Genomic DNA, 20,450 nt, shown 5'->3' with positions numbered 1-20,450 from the left:
TCACGCGGCGCAGTCACTTCCTATTGATGTGATCGGGCGCAGACTGCTGTATCATGTCCTCCTAGTTCGCCTCCTCCGCGCACCCCAGCTCTCAGCATGTTCCCGCTCCGTGCGCGTCTCACGCGCCTGCTTTGCTTCGTGGCGGCGTTGGCGCCGGCGTGTGCGGCGGTTCGGTCCCGATCCACGCAGGACGGGAGCAGCCCGTGGTACCGGGACCTCTGCAGGTGACGAGCGGCAGCACCGGCTCAAAAACGCACACAACACGTAACAGCAGCGAAGCTACGCGCTTCCTGGTGGTCGTTCATAAGGCTCTCATTCACGCATCGTCACCTGTAGCTTCTCGTGTTTATTGACAAACAGCCGGTACCAGACTACACCTGGTACCAGTTGGAGGTGTCTGTATATTCGGCTCACGAACAGTCCGCGCTTTCCACCGTCCAACTTTCACGCGCCACGCACGGCAACTTCACGGCGAACACGTCCGGAACCGCTTGGAAGCGGACGCGTCCAGCGCGTTTTACGAGCGCTCCGCGCGCTCCGGTGCCGCCTAGCTTCATGCTAGCTGTGACGCGACAGCTCGTGCTAACGGCTAGCACCGGGTCGGATAAGTTGGCGTTTTAATGGCGAGCGCAGAGCAGCGTTGTGCTGCGCTGAAGCTACGCCTGAGCAGCTGCTCTGCAAATATTGACTCAGCAGAAAGAAAAGCAGGGAACTGCGCCTCATCCACACACCTGAGCGGCACCCACATACAGGAACATATTTATCTCACAAGCGTTTGAATGTATGAAAGTGTTTTACATGTAAATGTCAAACCCTGCTCTTCTCTCCTCATTCATTTCCATTGCAGTTATAAATGGGAGGCCATAGACCAGGACCGTAAAGTGAGCTACACATTCAGACTCTGTGACTCTTCGCCACCGACCCGCTGTGACGACACCACCGCCGTGTGTGCGGAGAAGCTCGGCACCAAAGCAAAGCAGCCCGTTGGTGAGCTTTCTTACAGCACACGCTGGTTTTTCATTATTCAGGGTTTATAATAATGCGGTCGTGTCATCAGCAGAAATCAGTGTAATGGGCTCGTATCTGAATCCCAGTCTGCCCAGTTCCACCAGGCTCTCGTTCCAGTCCAGGTTCATGAGTGATGTCGTCCGTGGAGCTGCCGGACTGATAGCTGTTAGTTATTGTTGTAGAATGACCTTTAAACGCTGAAGCGCTGTAGTTCAACCACGCTGATCATCACCGTTTGAAATTCTCAGAACATTGAATCGGGCTAAATATGTTGGTTTGTTTTTAACTCCTCAGCCATGTAATGAAAACAATAGATGCTTGTTGATGGTCGTGCACACTGCTGAGCATGACAGACATGTTTGTCGTCTGTCTCTTGTCTTGGAGGTTTCTAGTAATGCGTTTTTATTTGTCGTCAGGTCAGAGTGAGGTACAGCCGGTTTATTTATACTAACCCAGAGCAAACAGGCTCCGGGTGGAGTCGTCTGCTGAGCCACTCAACTTCCAGTTATGATTAGTCGGATATTTTCACTGAATGCTACAGCCCACAAAGTACATTCCCAGTTCTCATGTTTGTGCTGATGATGCCGAAAGTGCTGTGGTTCTACATCAGCAAGATGCACATCAGTCCATCACGAAGTGGTTTGACAGAGTCAGTGTTTGTGTTTGTGTTGCCTGATCTTAATTAAGGTAGGAACTATAATTTCAGGACTTGAACCTGAGGTTAACTTTTTTTTTTTTTGGTCAGATTTTGTCTATAACCTTTTAAAGGAAGGAACATGGTCACAGTTTGTTGAGTCCCACATCAACAAGTGGTTGAGAGCTGCTGTCTGAGACTTTGACCTTCCCTTAGTGACAAATTAGTGTTTGGGAGCTCTGAGCTCAGTGTGACCTAAGCTCGACTTCTGACTCTGACCAGTGTGTGAGTGAAGACAGCAGACTCGTGTGGCGGGGGGTTATTTTCAGCTTATTTCGTTACTGTAAGCTTCCTCATTTTAGTGGTTTTGCAGGAGGAACATCATGTATTTAACGTAAGAGATGGCACACGACACTGGTCAGTCTGGGTTGAATCACCCTGGCTGTCTTTTCACATGACCCATAAAACGTCATCAAGCATAAGCACACTCATACAGTAGAAATGAATTGGCAAAAACCTCACGTGCTCGTTTGCTCTCTGTTGCTCAACGTGTTGTTAATGCTGACTGTTCAGAGCAGTGGGAAGATTCTCACCCTGTTCTTAACCCAGAACAGTGTCTCACATGGAGAAAAACAAACATTTAATCTGAAGCAGTTGATGGGCTTTAATGGCTCCCACCTCTTACTTATTGGTGTTAGTAGGTCACGCTGTCATTCACTTACTTTCCTTGTTTGGTTTCTCAGCGACAGGAGTCCTGCCTTATCACAGGCTGCACATCAACACCGTGTTCCTTCATTCATGGGTAGCTGCTGTTGTTCACTAATGCTCCACTAAGAAACACTAGAGCAGTAGCTAAACCCATAATATTTCTAGCTGAACTGGTGTCAGAGTTTTGATGTGACACACGTATACAAATAAATAAACCGTGGGTGCTATGTTCATTACTGTAAAAAAAGCATGATCTTGTGTAACGCCAGGATGAAGGGCTCCCATAAGCGCTGCGTCGTACTTTCTAACAGATATGTTGCTTTTTATCTGGCTGACCTGCTGTAACTTAATGTAACTGCCAGCGCTATAAATCTAGTGTGGAGCGTTTCCCACCGCTCTGTTTCTATTTAGATGATAAATGACGTCTCGCTTCGTGACCTCTGTCCGTCTGCAGGTTGTTTTCACGCTTTCGTCCCGTGCTTGACTCTTTGTCTCTCTCTCTGCACAGGTGAGCTGTCCCTGCTCACAGCGTCCGGCTCCATGCTGGAATACAACAGCACCGAGAGATGTCCAGAAGCCAGTAACAACGTTCAGACCAGTATCAGCTTCCAGTGTGGGACCACTATGGTGAGACACATTCAACTACAATAACTGACCGCCTGCTTTGTTCCTGTGTCAGCTGACACCTGCTCCGTCCCGACTGTGCTGCACGTCAGCAGCTGCAGCCATCGATCTGTTAAGCTGCAGGACGCTCACTTACCAAACACGAATGCTACTGTGCTGCAGTAAAAAAAACAAGCCTCTCTTGAGTTGGTGACCATCTGTTTAGTTTCTGTGCCGACAAGCTAAGTCCGTACTTAAGAACCTAATTTTCTGAGGCGCTTTACTGTTGTGTAGCACAGGAAACGTTGCACAGATAGAAGGAAGAAATAATTATATTATCATCAACTCCTGAATGCAAATGTCCTGCAGCTAATCAAGAAGCTGCCTCCAGCAACAGGGCGATGGTCCAGAGACCTTTAAGGTTAGCATATTGAGTGTTAAGGTAATAAATGTACCGATGAAGGATATGTGATGTAAAGTCCTGCTGTTCTGTTATCTCAGTGCATTTAAATAAATATGCTAGAATGTGATGTAAAATAATAAAAGGTGATGAACACCTGATTGAAGACAACACGGCTGTGTGATGTTGAGGAAACGTGCTTTGCTGTTTGCATTCATATCTCAGCTGCACTGAAAGGAGCAAAGCTGTAATCGGAAACATCACCTGCCATGTTTTCCTGCTCATTGCGTCGGTAGAGTGTCAAAGTGGTTTTGGGGGGTGGGTTAATGCAGACCTGTCATTTCCTGTTGAACAGAAGATCAGAATAATGTTTTTTTAGTTAAAATGAACATTTTGGTCTTTGTTTCTCACTAGACCAGAAGTGCTTCAATCTTTGTTTTACAGCATTATCCTCTGGATTCATTATATGCTCATCATCTGTTTATTGCTGCAGGGGACCCCAGAGTTTGTGACCTTGTCTCAGTGTGTGCATTACTTTGAGTGGAGGACCTACGCTGCCTGCAAGAAAGACATGTTCAAACCGCACACAGAGGTATGTGGTGGTGTTTGATGGTCTGGATGACTCACCAGTGAGGTTTCTGTTTGAATGATGTGTCTCAGACAGTGAGTCAAAAAGTGTTGTAGAGGAAATTAAAAAAAAAAAGTTATCTCTCCAATCTAGTTTGCTCCAGATTTGTGCTACGGTTTGTTTTGGGAGCCATTGGAGCTGCGCTATTGTTCTCTTAGAAGGTGATCTCCTTCTCTGCAGGTGCCCTGCTACGCGTTCGACTCGGACTGGAAGAAGCACGACCTGAACCCTCTGATCAGACTCAATGATGGCTATCTGGTGGATGATGGGGACGACAGCGTCGACTTCTACATCAACATCTGCCGCAGTCTCAGTGAGTCTCTCTGTCAGCGAGTGGCCTGACGCAGACCCAGCTCTGACCTGCTTAACAACGCCTTTGTTTTCCTGTAGACCGTCCAGACGCATCGTGTTCAGAGGGCTCTGCAGCTTGTCTCGTTATCGGTGAGGTCTCCTACAGTATGGGCTCTCCGTCCAAACCGCTGGAGCTGCTGTCCAACGATCGGTACTGCACCTTTCTCTAATCTCTTTATGGGTTCAGATTGACTGTAAATGTAGGAATGTGTTCACCATCAACGTCTGAAAACAACTTTCTTCTTACGCCCCCTCTAGACTACGGCTACAGTATGAACTCAGTGGTCATACAGCTGTTCCAGACATCTGCAGCGGCCACAATCCTGCCGTCACCATAACTTTCTTATGTCCCTCAAGCCGACATTCGGTACGTTTTCTCATTCTGCAGTAATTATTTGTATCCTCTAAATGCCATGGATAGTCAAGGCTCAATCTTTTAATGGGAAACAATCTGTTTCACAGGCCAGCGCTCCAAAGATGACGGCAAAGTCCAACTGTCGCTACGAGGTGGAGTGGGCGACGGAATACGCCTGTCACAGAGACTATCTGGAGAGTCACAACTGCAAACTGACCAGCGAGCAGCACGACATCTCCATCGACCTGACGCCTCTCATCCTGAGCTGTACGTAGTCCAATATATGAACCTGTGAAGTGGCTCAGAACCAGGTCCAGATCCAGGCCAGCTGTACTTTACTGGCACCAACAGTAACAACATTCCTACTTCTCTAAAACCTTCCCATTTTACACCTGATTGTTTTACTGCTGCTTATTTTAATCTTATTTCACAAAGGAAACAAATGAGCAATGAACTAAACTATTCTTCCTGTTTTTGTCAGCTCATTGTTTCCATTCCAACAGTCCATGCACAGTTTGTGTTTACCATCTAGTTAAAAGTATACATACACAATACAATACATTCTACTCATAATACTCTGTGATATTGTAGTCTGTGTATTTTCAAGTAACTGAGGGAAGTAAATAGTTCCACATTTTAAAAATCTTCTTAATCACCTGAGTTTCATGAAAAACGTCATTCATGTTGTTAACAGTGCAACAGATTGTATTTGTAAACTAGGACAGTGACACCTACAGCACAACGATGATGAGTATGGAGAAACAGATCAGCCCAAACCTTTGTCATTTTGTGTTTTCCTGTAGCCTCTGAGAGTCCGTACTTCGCAGACACTGAGAGCAGTGATGGCGCTGACAGCTACACCTACTACCTGAACGTGTGTGGGCGGCTCACCACAAACGAATGTGGCGAGGAACCCTTTATATCGTCCTGCCAGATGAAAAGCAACAAGGATGTGAAGAAAGTGGCTGGAAGATATCAGAACCAGACGCTACGGTAAAATATATGCATGGATGTCTGTTTGTACAGTATGTCTGTCACACTCTGCCACTGATTAAATCATTTCTTAAATCCCTTCTTTTTTTGTCTTCTGCTCGTTTGCAGTTACTCTGATGGAGATTTGACTCTGATTTACCCAGATGGAGACAAATGCTCCAGCGGCTTCCAGAGGATGACCATCATCCAATTTGAGTGCAACAAGACCGCTAGTAAGTCTCAGAACCGTCATCGTCATTTGTCAGAAAGTCCATTTCAGAGTTCTTTCAAAACATATTTGGTGAAATCAGTTCAAAACTCTACACGTGTTGAATTCTACAGCACAACATGGAAGAGGGAGTCCTGTTTTTAAAGGCGAGACCGACTGCACCTACAACTTCGTGTGGGAGACGGCCTTCGCCTGTGTCAAGGAGAAGGAGGATGTATTGTGTCGCACCAGAGCTGGCAACAAACACTACGACCTGTCGCCTCTGACCAGATACCCCGGTGGGTTGAGCATTAGTTGGACTGTGTGTGAGGTTTTGTGTCATACACGAGGGCACTCTGTGTCGCAGGAGAGTGGTTCTAACGCTCTTCTGTGATGGTGTCAAACTTTAGTTGCTGATAAATGACCCTCCTCTGTGCTGCTGCAGGGTCAGATGTCAGTGAGAACTGGGGGGTGGTTGATGCCAGAGCTTCAGGGACAAAATCGCGTTTCTATCTGAACGTGTGTCACAAAGTCATTCCGAGCGGAGATGCTGCTGGCTGCCCGGTGAACGCCTCCATCTGTTCCGTGGGTACGTTTTCACATGCGTGTGGATTTCTTGTGATCAATGTTTATTTGTAGAAAGGGTCAGATTCAGCTGCAGTTATGTTCTCTCCTGGTTTCAGATAAGAATAATCGCTTTATTAGCCTCGGCAGCTTCCTTTCATCTCCTCAGACCACTAAAACAGGAAATGACATCAGACTGGTCTACACTGACGGAAGCTTTTGTGGTGATGGAAAGAGGAGAATCCAAACCATCCTGACCCTCAAGTGCAAACCAGGTATGCTGAACAGAAGGACCAGGAGTCACATGGTTTTCTTTATACTATTTTCTCTGATGTTTTTGAGATGTCTGTAATGATTTTTCTTTACTCCTCCTCATCCAGGAGACCTTGACAGTCCTCCTGTGCTTCGCAGCATCACGTCTGATGGATGTGTGTACGAGTTGGAGTGGTACACTGCTACTGCATGCGTCCTCTCAAAGACAAAGGGAGACCACTGTAAGGTGGACGATCCTCAAGCTGGTACGACCCACGAACCCACAAGTTCTATCCACAGCTTTACTGCCTGACACAGCAGAGGCAGCACACAGTAAAACTAGAGTTCAAAGTATAGAACCTGAACATGCTGCTCTCTGTATAAGAGACTTCCTCCACACTTTTATATCTCATGACAGTCATGAGTTTACATGAATCATTAATAAGGCTGCGTGTGCTGCCATCTAGTGGTTGCTGCACAAACCTGACGACTTGTTCCTCTAACGTTTTCACTCCTTCCCGTCTTATTATCCTCTGTTGCTCCGCAGGGTTTTCCTTTGACCTGTCACCTCTCTCCAAAGCCGACGGCGGCTTCTACAACCTGACCAGTGGAAACTACAAGTACTACATAAATGTCTGTGGCGCTGTCAAAGTTGACAAGTGTCCTGAAAAATCTGGTGCATGTCAGGTTGAAGCCAGGTAGGAAGCAACTGGCAGGTGTATAAAGCCCGAGCTACACAATTCTGCCATTAAGCACAGCCATGTGCTGTCCTTTCACCGTGCAGGTTTACATATAAACTGTATGATGCATTTACTGAACAGTGCTTGGAGTCTCGGGGAGGCAAACTCCCAGTTGTCCTACTATGACGGCCTCATCCAGCTGACCTACAGCAACGGCTCCCAGTACAACAACAATGAACACACGCGCAGATCAACCCTCATCTCCTTCCTCTGTGATCCAGAGGCTGGTGCTGGAAAGCCTGAATTTCAGGTGAACTCATCTATCTTACTTACCACAGTGTGTTTATCCATGTCCTGGGTTTTCTTCCCATTTTCAGAAATTAACAAAATTTTGCTTTATTTTATTAATACCTAGGTTGAGGACAACTATACATATAACTTCCGTTGGTATACATCGTATGCTTGTCCTGAAAGGCCTCATGAGTGTATAGTCACAGATCCCATCACTTTTGAGCAGTATGACTTATCCAGGTAAAGCCAGAGTATCTTAACTTGCACACAGCTTCAGTCCAGTGCAGAGTGTCATCGTCCCCTACCTGTCTCCCTTCTCCTTCCCAGCTTATCTCGCTCCACCTCGAGTAGAAACTGGCAAGTAATGGATCTGTCTGACCCGGCGAACCGGAAGAAGTACTACATCAACGTTTGTCGTCCCATCAACCCTGTGACTGGCTGCGATCGCCATGCGTCCGTCTGCCAGATGAAGTACATAAATGATCAGGTCTGTAAGAGATTTAAAATAAATAAATAAAGCTCATTCTGATTCTAATAAATACTAGACACCTTTTAGATTTAAATAGAAAGCACATGTGGAAACTGATGCTCATCTTCTGCTCCCTCTCTCTGTCTTCAGGGTTCTCCGAAGGAAGTAGTATCAGTCAGTAACATGGGTCTGTCCAAGCGAGGACCGATCATAGAAGAGCGGGACCAGTTGTTGTTGGAGTTCACAGACGGCTCTGTCTGCACGTCAGATGGCCAAAATCTCTCCTATACCACTCACATCCACCTGGTGTGCTCCAGAGGAACTGTGGTAAATGAGCAGATTCACAGATAAAGTGGAGTTTGTTTATTAATCCTGAACGCTTTGTATGTATTTAGGTAATTGTGCTTGTGTCTCACCCTGCAGTCGAGCAGCCCACAGTTCCTCATGATGAAGAACTGCACTGCGAGCTTCAGGTGGGAAACCAGGGCAGCCTGTGCCATCAGAACAACCAAAAACAGCGTGAGTTCATCTCCGTATTCTCCCTCATTCTCAGCATAAACACTTCCTAATGGTTGAACACATGTTAAACATAAGAACATATGATGTTGTGTGTCAGAGCTGTGCTGTGGTCGACCCCAATACGGGCTTGGAATTAAACCTGCAGCCTTTGGCTTCAAAGAGCAGATACAACGTGAGCGGCAACGGCAAAGAGTTCCTGGTAAGACCAACAAGTGAACAGCCATCTGTGGCAACTGCAAGTATTATTAAATGTATTCTTTTCTTAAACCCCGGTGGAGCCCTGCGGGCTCTAACGAATGTAAGAAAATAGGCTCTGGGGTCCATAGGGTTTAATCAAATATGGAGCCTTTTATATGTTTTCATATCATCCTATGTTGGAGGCTCAATGGTGGAGCATCTGACTGGGATGTAGGAGACCTGGGTTCATACGTGTTTTTTGCAGGTGAATATCTGCTCAGATGTGCCAGAATGCGGGTCCGGCATGGCCGGCTGTGAGCTGGAAAGCGGGAGTCCCACCAGTGCAGTGGGAGTGGAGCGGAGCCTCCAGTACTCCACAGACGGCCTGCTTCAGCTCATGTACAAGGGAGCCCTGGACAAGCCCTCAGGTAGCAGGGAGGCTGACCCTTCTGCGCTCCCACCTAAACAAAAGGTGCTTTATTTAATAACTGACATGTCTGTTGTTATAGCAACACGGGACACCTTCACCATTAACTTCGTGTGTGATCCAAACTCCCACCCTGGTGTGTTAAAATTTCTGAACGAGGAGATGAACACTCTGTCCACGCACGTGGACCACGATGTCTTGTTCGAGTTCTCCACTGCTCTGGCCTGTCTGCCTGCTCCGGTGGACTGCGAGTTCAGTGGTATGAACACACAGCTCAGATGATTAGTGAAGTGCATTCATCTGCAGCCTGATCCGCTGCCATTTGGCTTTTCTGTCTGATCATTTTTATACGTTGCCCTTAGACTCTCATGGTAATGAGTATGACCTGAGTCATCTGATCCGGAGCGGAGATGACAGCCCCTGGATTCCAATTACTCCGGATCCGAGCAAACGTTTCAGCTTTTACATTAATGTCTGCAAACCGCTTCCCCGAGGAACCAACTGTCCAGGTCGGTATGGTTGAATGAAAGGTTTACAGAAACATGGAGCTGTGATGTTTAAATAAATAAGGGAAATCAAACAGAGTTAATTTGTCTGAATATCACAATCACACCAAACTTTGAATCTTTTCAATTATGTCCCGTATTTAATATAATATTACATTAGTTATGTACTTACATAGCTTGAAATTCCTGAGTTCTTTTCTCTACTGCAGTGGGTCCATTGGGCGCGTGTGGTGAGATCGATGGAAAAAAATTCAACCTGGGATACATCCAGTCCACCCCACAGGTAGCAGAGGACGGCACCATCAGCATTGTGTACCAGAATGGAGACCCATGTGATTCATCCCACCACTACTCAACGCGTATCATCTTCCTGTGTGATGAAAACCCAGTACGTATTAAAACTACTATTAGACTATGATATATGAATATATAGAGAGAATCAAAGCCTGGTAAATAAGGAAGGGTTCTGTGAACTGTTGACCCTTAGTGTTTCTTGGCTGAATTCGTAGGGTTCCCCTATGTTCGACCGTAAAGACGGATGTGAGTTTGTCTTCATCTGGAGGACCTCTGAAGCCTGTCCCATCAAGAAGTCCCTAGGTAAAGACGTGTTTTTTGACAAACCTGCCACAGATTTAAAAGAACTCCTGGTCATTACACCGTGTCCTCACAGGTAGAGACTGCCGGGTTCGTGACCCAAGGAGCAGCTATGAGTTTGATCTGAGCTCTTTGAAGGGAAAGGATTTCTCCGTCAAGAATAACAAGTACACGTACCTTCTGTCAATCTGTGGGGGACTCCAAAAAGACGTCTGCACCCCCCGTGGCAACGGCTCAGGGTCTGTGGCCTCCTGCCAGGTGGATGGACAGAACCACAAGACTGCAGGTGCCTTTTTTTCCTTCTAGCATGGTGTTGGTGTCACTGTTCTGTAATCGTATGTACGTATGTGTCATCACACGTCCATCTGCATCCATGTAGGGATGGCAAACCAGGATCTAATTTATGTGGGAGAGCAGCTCATCTTAAACTACACCGATGGATCAACCTGCCATAAAATATACAAACGATCCACCGAGATTTACTTCAGCTGCCACCCTGAGCGGCACCCTGTGAGTCAGACACACACAAAATGGCTTATGTAATAATTATGAAAGTGTGTGGAGAATGAATGTTTAACGGTCATCCACACATACTGTACTGTGGATGTTTCCTCTGTACTGCACATTCATTATGAATTCTTGTATGTTAAGGGAATGCCTGAGTTCATCAAGGAGACTCCAGAGTGCACCTACCTGTTCAGCTGGCCCACTGCACTGGCCTGCATCCCAGTCAAAACCACAAGCTGCTCCTACAAGTAAACGGCCTCCACCCATCACGCTTCATTGTGCTTCATTTGCATTTGTTTCAGCATATGATCCGTTTCCATCTGTATCTGTTCTGTTGTCAGTGACGGCCTGGGCCACTCATACGATCTCTCCTCGCTGGCCGTGGACTCTCGAAACTGGGTGGCTGAGCTTCCGACTGAAGACACAAGGCAAACATTTTACATCAATGTGTGCAGATCGCTGGTGCAGCAGAATGGTCAGTGTTAAGACCATTATGGTTTGGACTTTCAAAAATATCAGCTTTACGGTTTACTAATGACTGTTTGAAACAATAAACCAAGAAAAATAACAGTAACATAACATTTTAAGGTTGTTCATTTCTGTCCTCCTTGTTTTGAAATAGGTTCATGGAAGTGCCCGTCCAGTGCAGCGGCCTGCGTCAAGCTCAGAGATGAGTATGTGAGCTTGGGGCAGGTGACGTCTGGTCCCACATGGGATGGAAATGTCCTCAGCCTGCAGTACAGCAGTGGGCAGGCCTGCCCCGACGGAGAGCGCAACAGGAGCAGCATCATCCGCTTCAAGTGCGACAAAGACAAAGGGGTGAGATGCTGTGCAGCTAATGGCACCGTCACGTTTTTGTGTGAAGGGAGCTTTACTCAGTGCATGTGTTTAAATACAGCCCCCTGTATCTCCTGGGGTGCTGCTCTGAGTGTAAGATACACATGTGAGCCTCTTTCTACCTGAATCCAGGACTCCCGGCCGGTTTTCATCTCATCTATTGAGGACTGCGTATACACGTTTCTGTGGCTAACAGCTGCTGCCTGCCCTCTGAACAGCACTCAGCACGACGACTGCAGGGTCACCAACCCGGCTACAGGTCAGACACGTACAGATCAGCGTACAAGACAGCTGGGATCACTAGGACATAAGGAACCGTGTTGGTATTTATGCCAATTTTCTCTCCTCCAGGTCATTTGTTTGACCTTAACTCACTGACAAAGGAAGGTGGCTACACGGTGTATGCGCAGCAGGAAGACAGGAAAATGTTCCGTATGAACATCTGTGGGAGCGTGAGCAACACCGGATGCAGTCCTGAAACCGGTATTCACACATCTTTAACTTGTGCTCACCTTCCTGGTCGTCTTTCTGTGCATGGAATGGTTTATGTCAATGGGAGAACTGTCACCCCAGCTTTTCTCAAACAATGGGCAGTGTTTCTTTTACCACTAGGTTTCACTGCAGTAGTTCCACTCTCCTGTCTGTGCTTGCTTGTTGTAGCTGTGTGCATTAAGGACTCCTCCACGGCCACGAGCGGTGGCCAGGTGAGCAGAAAGCTCTCGTACAAGGATCATGTTGTGGAGCTGATGTATGAAGGAGGAAGCCCCTGCCCAGCAAACCCTGAGCTCAAACACAGCACCATCATCCACTTTATCTGCAGGTACTTCTCATACACACCTTTTGTGCTGCTGCTGCCGCTGCTGGTTGAATATCTATGATGTTTTCCTCTAGGCCACCTAACATGCCTTCAGCAGTCGTGGAGCCAGTCCTCATTGACTCCAATGCTGACACCTGTACACACACCTTCTCTGTCCACACCACCCTGGTCTGCGAACAGCCTGTAAGTACAGACAAGAACAGGAAGAAGCACAGTGATTGTCAGATGACCACATTTATAGACCGTCTCAAACAAGCAGGAGCTTTGTATTAAATAAGTGCTGCTTGGTCATTTCAAACATCAAACTAAATGTTGACAATATAGTCACGTGAATTCCTTCCTGAGACCTTCAGTCTAGTTTTCTCTTTATTGTTGCAGGTGAAGTGTTCAGTCAAGAACGGCTCCTCACTCATAGACCTGACTCCTCTCATTCATATCAACGGTTACTACACTGCCACAGGTCAGCGTGTTCGTGTCTTACTGACATTCAGTGGCCTTTGTGGTTTTCTGAGCTTGAAACTGATGAAACTGCTTTGGTTCGGTTTGTTGTCCCTGTTTGTCCTTTTTAGATGAGGCAGTGGACCAAAATAATGATTCTCCAGACTTCTACATCAATGTCTGCCTGCCTTTAAACCCCATCCCAGGGGTCACCTGCCCCCCCGGAGCTGCTGTCTGTATGGATCCTGATGACGGACCCCCAGTGGTGAGACACCATGTTCATTTATAAAACTTCATTGTAGAGTAGGTCTCCATTCAGAATTTCACTGCAGAGAATCTTTATTTTCTGCCCTTTCCTAAAATGTCTTTGCTGTGTAAAGGACATCGGGCGGACTACCAGTGGTCCTGAGCTCAACAGTGCGACAGGTGAGGTGTTCATCACCTACAGCAGCTCGACTCCGTGCGCAGCTGATTCTCAGCAGAACTACACGTCAACCATTATCTTCACCTGCCAGAGAGGCCTTGAGCTGGTCAGTCACCACTTCATTTTAGGATAATCAAGAGAATATTTCTTCTGGTTTGGACCAAAGCACCAACCTTTATATTTGTATCCAGGGCTCCCCACAAATGCTAAGGCAGCAGGAATGTGTCTATTTGTTTGAATGGGCCACACCTTTAGTCTGTTCAGATGCTACCACCACCGAAGGCTGCCAGCTCACCGACTCCCAGCTGCAGTTCACCTTTAACATGTCAGTCCTCACTGGTGAAGTACAGGTGAGTTTTACCTGATATGAAATCTGCCTATTGCAAAAAATGATACAAGCACACATTCAAATCAAGTCTCTGTATGTTAGGTGCCAGGGTCCAGCAACTTCCACATCAACGTCTGCGGCGCCGTGTCGGAGCCGCTCTGTAAGAAGAGCGCGGTCTGCGAGCTGTCGGGTTCAGCTTCAGAACGAACAGCGTCTTCATTTGGGATCACTGGAGCCATGACCATGGACTTTAAGCATGAAGAGCAGGGCGTACTGATGCAGTACGGAGGGGGAGACCCCTGTCCACCAGGTCAGTCCTTCAGAACATTTGAAGCCGTTGAACAAAACAAAGTTTGTGTGTTTGATTGTGTGTTTGTTTGTGTGCTTAGTGACGGCTGAGGGTGATGCATGCGTGTTCCCCTTCACTTTCATGGGCAAATCATATACATCGTGCACAAACGAAGGAAGGACAGATGGCAAAAAGTGGTGTGCCACCACTGCAAACTATGACACAGATGGGAAGTGGGGGTTGTGCATTACAGGTAAAATAAGACGAATCACTCCTGTGATCCTGCTGGACTCAGTTACAGCACCTGTGTATGTTGGGCTGATGGAGCTGCTGCTCCGCTCAGTCTCTGGCTGAAGGTTCTGCCTGTGCAGTGGGAGCGAGTTCCTGCTCTGTAAACGTCTCAGCTCACTTCTGCTCTTTGTCACTTCATCAGCCTGTTTCAGTCCATAGAAAAGTTAAATAAATGTAGGGTAATAATCAGCTACTGAGCTGTTACGCATTTCGCAATCCAAATACTCAGTTCTGATTAGTTGACTTTATTGTTGTTGTTGTTGTTGTTGTTGTTGTTGTTGTTGTTCTAATGGTTAAGAAAACTCAATTTACTTCTGTGCAGCAGGTTTTTTTGCCCAGAACTGTTAATGATTTCAGGCTCCTTCAGCGTTAAGTTACAACGTCTTAGCAGCGGTTACTGACCTCAGGATTATGTCACAGTGTAAACTGTGGACACAGAAAAGGAACAGCCTTGTTTGCCAAAAGAACAACTTGCACTGAAAACGTTGGACATTTCCTGATAACTGTTTACTGCAGTGGCCAAAGGGCAGAAGAATAATAGTTCATTGAACAACCATCATGTGTTTTTTGAATATGCTTCAAAATGTTGCAATAACAGAATATTCAGACTGTTTTAGGGATTAAGATGTTTATGTAAAGATAACTTTCAACAGTTTGGTCAAACATTATATAATTTTTTTAAACCAGCCTTATTCTTTTGTCTCTTTCAGGGTCTGGTAAACGTCAGTCCTCCATCCTTTTCACCTGCGACCACAATGCAGGTCACGGCCTCCCACAGCTGGTTGCAGAGACCGAACGCTGCTCGGCCACCTTCCAGTGGAAGACCAGTGCAGTTTGTCCCCCAAGGAAGATGGAGTGTAAGCTGGTCAGCCAGCATAAGACCTTCGACCTCCGAGGCCTCTCCTCCCTCACAGAGCCATGGAAGTTAAACCACCAGGGAGATGCGTAAGCCTGTTTCAGATAGAAGATAACGCTGCTGTTCATCTTTATCTCCTGAGAGAAGTGACCTCTGAGTCTCCTGTTTGTAATGTCTTCAGATATTACGTCAACCTGTGTCAGGGGATCCACGGTGGATTAACAGACTGTCCTGAAGGAGCCACGGTGTGTCGACACACGGCAGAAGGACAGACCCAGACCCTGGGTCGCGTTTACACTCAGAGCATGGAATACACCGGTGGGTAATCAGGTCAGATACACGCCAGCAGCAGTTTTTGATCATCGTCTCAAATATTTCCCTTTTTCTTAAGATGGGAAGATCTTTGTCAACTATTCAGCGGGAGACGACGTCTGTGGAAACGGCCTGAAGGCAAAGACTGTGATCCAGCTGAGCTGTGGCACCGTGTTCGGACACCCAGCACTGCTCAGGTAACACAGATGCAGACGGGTTGAAGCACACAATGCATCAAACTTAAAGCACCACCTGAGAACAAAGGTCACATTTTTGTGTTGGAAGTAGAAAAAATTAAACTGAGACATTTTGACAAAGGTACGTGGTGAAAGCGGTGCCAGGAGGGAAAAAGAGGGGACCAGTGACCAGTGCATCACTGGTTGAGTGTCCAGTCAACAGCTAAATGCTTCACAGCATGTCTGTCTGTCTGTCTGTCTGTCTGTCTGTCTGTCTGTCTGTCTGTCTGTCTGTCTGTCTGTCTGTCTGTCTGTCTGTCTGTCTGTCTGTCTGTCTGTCTGTCAGTCAGTCAACACATGCAGCTCTTCCAGCTGAAAGTTAATGGTGGGACAGTGTGTTACACGTTAACCTCGTCTCGTTAAATCCTCATTGGGTTGTATTATGTAACATTATTATTCATCCACAGTAATGACTCACTTATAGTTTATTCCTGCAGTTTTCATGCAGAGGCATGTTTATTGTCTCTGGATCAGAATTGTGATGATGGTTGATTGTGCACCTGAAGATGCAGCCTGTGCATCGTGACTATTGTTTTCTACGTTCATACAGAGACTGATCTAGTTTTAGAGCATTCATCTCATCGGTGTGTGCAGCTGTGCTAACGACGCATCTCTCTCTGTATGAGCAGGTTTGATAAGGACGCATGTGAGTTTGTGTTGGGCTGGGAGACTCGGTCGGCGTGTGCCGTGAAGCCGCAGGAGGTGGAGATGGTGAACGGGACGGTTCGTGTTCCTGACACCGGAGTCTACCTCAGCCTGGGAGCGCTGTACTTCAGGTATGAGTCCTCCAGCTCACGCTCCTTAAAATGAGGTCCAGATCTACCTCATGTATGTGTTTTCCTCTTAGTCACCATCAAGCTTCTGGAGACATCCGTCCCAACGGCGACCGCTACATCTACCACATCCAGTTGTCTGGCATCACAAACGACTCCATTGATCCCAACTGTGTTGGTGCCAACATCTGCCAGGTCAAACTCAATAATTCCTACAGACGCAAGATTGGCTCGTCCAACAAAGCCAAGTACTACGTCAAAGGTCATGGAACAGTCAGCTTTTAAATATAAATCTGTTTTAGAGATGGTTTTTCCTGTTAAACTAACTCCTCCTTTCAACAGGGGGGAACCTGGATGTGACGGTGCCGTCAGAGTCCAAGTGTGGACGGGAGAAAACCAAGAAAGTGTCGTCCACAATCATGTTCCACTGCAGCCCGACGGCTGGAATCGGCTTCCCTGAGTTCAAGCTGGAGACAGACGAGTGCCAGTACCTGTTTGTGTGGCACACGCAGGCTGTGTGTGGTCTGATGTGAGTGAGTGGTGGCGTTTAGTCCTGATGTCCTCTACAGCTTCAAGTCCCGCTGTGTGTAAGTCTGCTCTCTAAACTGTCTCTCAGAACTGTTAACACGCAGTCAGACGACGACGGGGACAAATCTGGGGCTGTGTCCAATCGGAGCCATGCGCTGGGGGTGCTGCTCTTCCTCCTGCTGGGGGCCATCACCTGTCTGCTGGGGCTCTTACTCCACAAAAGGGAGCGGAGGTGAGGCGGCGTCACGCTGAGGCTGCTTCTATTTGGTGGCTGAACCTGCTAACGCCTCTGTCTCTTCTTTCAGGGAGCTCGTCATGCAGAAAGTTGCTGGTTGTTGTAGGAGAGGAAATCAAGTCTCCTATAAATATTCTAAGGTTGGTTCAGCGGACGGACATTAGAACCCCAGGACTGGTGCAGATTGCTGCTGCTGACTGTGCTTTGCACATGCAGGTCAACATGGATGAAGAGGGGGGCGAGGAGGAGATGGAGTGGCTGATGGAGGAGCTGGAACCACCTCCCGCCTCCACGTCCTCCCACCGCGGAAAGACCAACGTCGCCAACGGTCACATCACGACCAAAGCGGTGAACACCGACGGCCTGCGCACCTTCTCCTTGGACGAGCAGGAGGACGACAGCGAGGACGAGGTGCTGAGCGTGCCGGGGGTGCGGGTGCTCAAGTCGTCTGCAGCCTCCAGGCAGGCTGCCGCCCACCGCAGTGCCTTGCTCCAGGTCAGTGGAACACAGTTTCTGTGTCAACCATGGGTTTGTAGAAGTAAAAAGTACCAAACTGTGTTTGCACAGTGCAGTGGAAACAATGAAGCGTTGTGTTGGACGGAATAACATGTTGACCTATTTATTTCTGTGGGTCACATGACGCGTGTTATTGTACCGTTCGTTTCCCGAGGCTCAGCATGAATGTTTGCATCTGAACAAACCTCTGTTGAGACGTGACCTTATGTTCTATTTCTCAGCCTGACCTCATTGACGTGTGCTTTTTGCTGATTCACCCAGACCCACTGCAGTCTGGGCCACTGTAAAGTGTGACCTGTTTCATTCCAGGAGGAGAGCGACGAGGACCTGGTCGGTCTCCTGGACGAGTGCGACCGGAGGAGGAAGAGCAGCAAACCTCGCTCCTCGGGCCTGAGCCACGCTAACAGCAGGGCCGCCAACAGGAAGCGGGACGAGGACGACAGTGACGAGGACCTGCTCCGGGTGTGACGCACCTCCTCCTCTGTGAGCCTCCATCCAGTCTGAACTCTTCTCTCTCAGTGAATGTCTCCAAAACAGCAACAAGAGCGAAGCACCTGCAGCGTTTTGAAACCTTTGGTTTTTACTCGGCCTCCACTGACTCTGTCCTCTTCACTGTCCACAGACTGTCGACTCAGCTTCTTTTTATTTATTGACAAGTGATTTATTTAAATTGTTCCTTTGGCCATTTGGACTTATTTCCTCTGAACTCTTGCCACATTTATCTAGTAACGACCTAACAGGCCTGTTGAGACTCCAGAAATCAGCCAAAGAAGCACACGGAGCATCTACATGATGCAGCTGAAACTGAAATGAAGTCTGTTCTTCTTCTAGTCCTTTGGAAAGAAGCTGTGCCATTACTGTAGCACTTTATTTTACCCTGTTTTAACTGTTTCTTTGCAGACTGAAAATTTGAAACTACTTGGAGGTTGATTTGTCGTTTAGTTCTAATGGGCCTTTTAGGACTGTATTTGATAACTGTGGTGAAATGTGCAGTTTGAAGAGAATTGGTTGTTGCCATGAGGCGGTGAAGTGTGAGCTCCTGTTTCTAAAGGGAATGAAGACACTGATTTGTCTTTTGTTGCTGTTTACAGTTGCTATAATAGCAGCTCTTCTTTCTTTCCTCTCAAAGGAAGCGTGATGCCTTTTCCCATGATGCATTTAGCATTTAATCCATGAATCACGTCCAGCGACACATTGACCTGTTTGTCTTGTTTTAATCAGACACTGTACAGATGATGATGATGATGATGATGATCTATAACATGGACGTTCTGTTGGTTGACGTTTCCACCGGTGAATTTGTTTTTATGATTATTTAAATGTCCGTACGCATGTCGGCCTTAAAGGGGAACGTGGGCGTTCAGACTTGATGCTAGTTCGGGCGGCCTGGTTTTGAAGTTCCCTCCCTGCCTCCAAAGCCATATCGCTTCGGCCACAGGTACTGGAAGTGAATAATAATCTGTCCACGTGTTATTGGCTCCGTTTTGTTTTTCAGGTGTGATTGTTGCAGTGTAGGAAGAGTCCGGATGAGTTGGTGCAGAAACCAAACCGTTTTCAGCCAAATGCACGAAGTGAAGGTTGCAGGCAGCTCTAGAGCCAAGGAAGAGGTGTTTAGGTAACAAGGTGCCATCCCATAATAATTAATTTGGTAGAAAAAAAAATCATAAGCTGAACTAGGACTTGCTGGTACCGACTGAGCTGCAGGACGGTGGACGTTGGGTGTGAAGATTGGATTCCAGTGAGTTGTAGATGAGGGAAACGGGCAGTTAGAAGCTGGGAAAGGATGTTTGGACTCAACCAAGAGCTGAGGATTCTCCAGTCAAACTAGAATGAACAATCGAGTGACTCATTAATCCACTTCACGCTGAGGGTGAATGAACAAGCTTGGGAAAAGCTCCTTATGTAACAAAGTCTGCTGGATGGAAGGTGGCTTCACTTTGAATCGCTTCAGATCATATGAAATGTCACAAACTGGCCTTTGCTTTGGAAACATCAGTATTTTTAGATGAGTTTGGGTCGTGCTATTAAACGCTGACGTCTAATAAGGGAAGGAGGAAACATCTTCTGCTCTTCAGCAGCTGCAGCTTGATTCAAACTGCAAAACTCATTTTTTCTCTTTGCACTAAAATCTCTTATTGTTAAGTTCAGGTTTTAATTTATTTTCACGTATCAGAACAACCGTCTCATTCTAAAGTAACAGAAGGAAGTGTGTTCCTCGTGTGTTCTGGTTGAGGACGTTAACGTTGGGGTGGTGGCTTCCAAAGAAGCGTTAAATGATCAGAATGAGCTTTTTGAGTACTTTTAAATTGTGATCTCATCTGCATGTTCCGACTCCACCTGTAGAGAAAGATGAGCCCTTTGCTTCCTGTTTGCTTCACAACCAGGTGTAGAATGATTCAACTGTAGATCTGAGTTTATGGGTGAGAAACTGAGCACAAGAACCTGTGATTCTTTGGGACGAGGGGAGATCATGGTTTTGTTTTAGTTGGTGTATGTTCTGTTGTCTGATGATGTTTTTCAGCTCTTTGCCTGTTTTCCTATTTAAAAAGACCTTGGTGTAAAAAAAAAAAAATACTGCATTATTTGAATAAATAAGAGATTCGCCATCGTGGTTTTTAATCTCCAAATGTTCAGTGATGGAAGAAGAGGTCGTTGCCGTGAGTTCTGTAGCGATGCCAACGTCTCTGTAGGTAGAAACCATCACCGTTCACATAACA

The 20,450-nt window shown here is 46.9% G+C and overlaps 1 protein-coding gene across 2 annotated transcripts; it reads left to right on the top strand.

The window, feature by feature from the left end:
- Window positions 1–2: 2 nt before the first annotated feature.
- igf2r (insulin-like growth factor 2 receptor) lies at window positions 3–20,337 on the top strand. Of its 2 annotated transcripts, XM_029140721.3 has the most exons (51): window positions 3–224; window positions 848–987; window positions 2,859–2,977; window positions 3,847–3,945; window positions 4,162–4,294; window positions 4,372–4,483; window positions 4,591–4,699; window positions 4,795–4,954; window positions 5,491–5,680; window positions 5,789–5,892; window positions 6,002–6,166; window positions 6,313–6,456; window positions 6,551–6,706; window positions 6,812–6,949; window positions 7,231–7,381; window positions 7,505–7,673; window positions 7,779–7,894; window positions 7,982–8,141; window positions 8,274–8,450; window positions 8,547–8,642; window positions 8,740–8,841; window positions 9,085–9,247; window positions 9,329–9,505; window positions 9,609–9,755; window positions 9,962–10,140; window positions 10,262–10,349; window positions 10,423–10,632; window positions 10,726–10,856; window positions 10,998–11,101; window positions 11,195–11,328; window positions 11,476–11,672; window positions 11,823–11,949; window positions 12,042–12,173; window positions 12,351–12,510; window positions 12,582–12,690; window positions 12,886–12,967; window positions 13,077–13,210; window positions 13,326–13,475; window positions 13,561–13,719; window positions 13,800–14,007; window positions 14,087–14,239; window positions 14,988–15,222; window positions 15,315–15,451; window positions 15,525–15,642; window positions 16,311–16,457; window positions 16,529–16,716; window positions 16,797–16,983; window positions 17,071–17,214; window positions 17,288–17,357; window positions 17,434–17,712; window positions 18,043–20,337. In XM_029140721.3, the coding sequence occupies exons 1-51, from the start codon at window positions 97–99 to the stop codon at window positions 18,199–18,201; spliced, it is 7,476 nt and encodes a 2,491-aa protein (XP_028996554.1). In that variant the 5' UTR covers window positions 3–96; the 3' UTR covers window positions 18,202–20,337. The 2 variants fall into 2 exon arrangements, with proteins under 2 accessions (XP_028996554.1, XP_028996555.1); XM_029140722.3 differs by lacking the exon at window positions 14,087–14,239.
- Window positions 20,338–20,450: the final 113 nt, after the last annotated feature.

The sequence above is a fragment of the Betta splendens genome, chromosome 24, assembly GCF_900634795.4.
Source record: "Betta splendens chromosome 24, fBetSpl5.4, whole genome shotgun sequence".
Taxonomy (NCBI): domain Eukaryota; kingdom Metazoa; phylum Chordata; class Actinopteri; order Anabantiformes; family Osphronemidae; genus Betta; species Betta splendens.
Note: the sequence above shows the minus strand (reverse complement) of the source record. Positions and strands in the feature narration are given on the sequence as shown.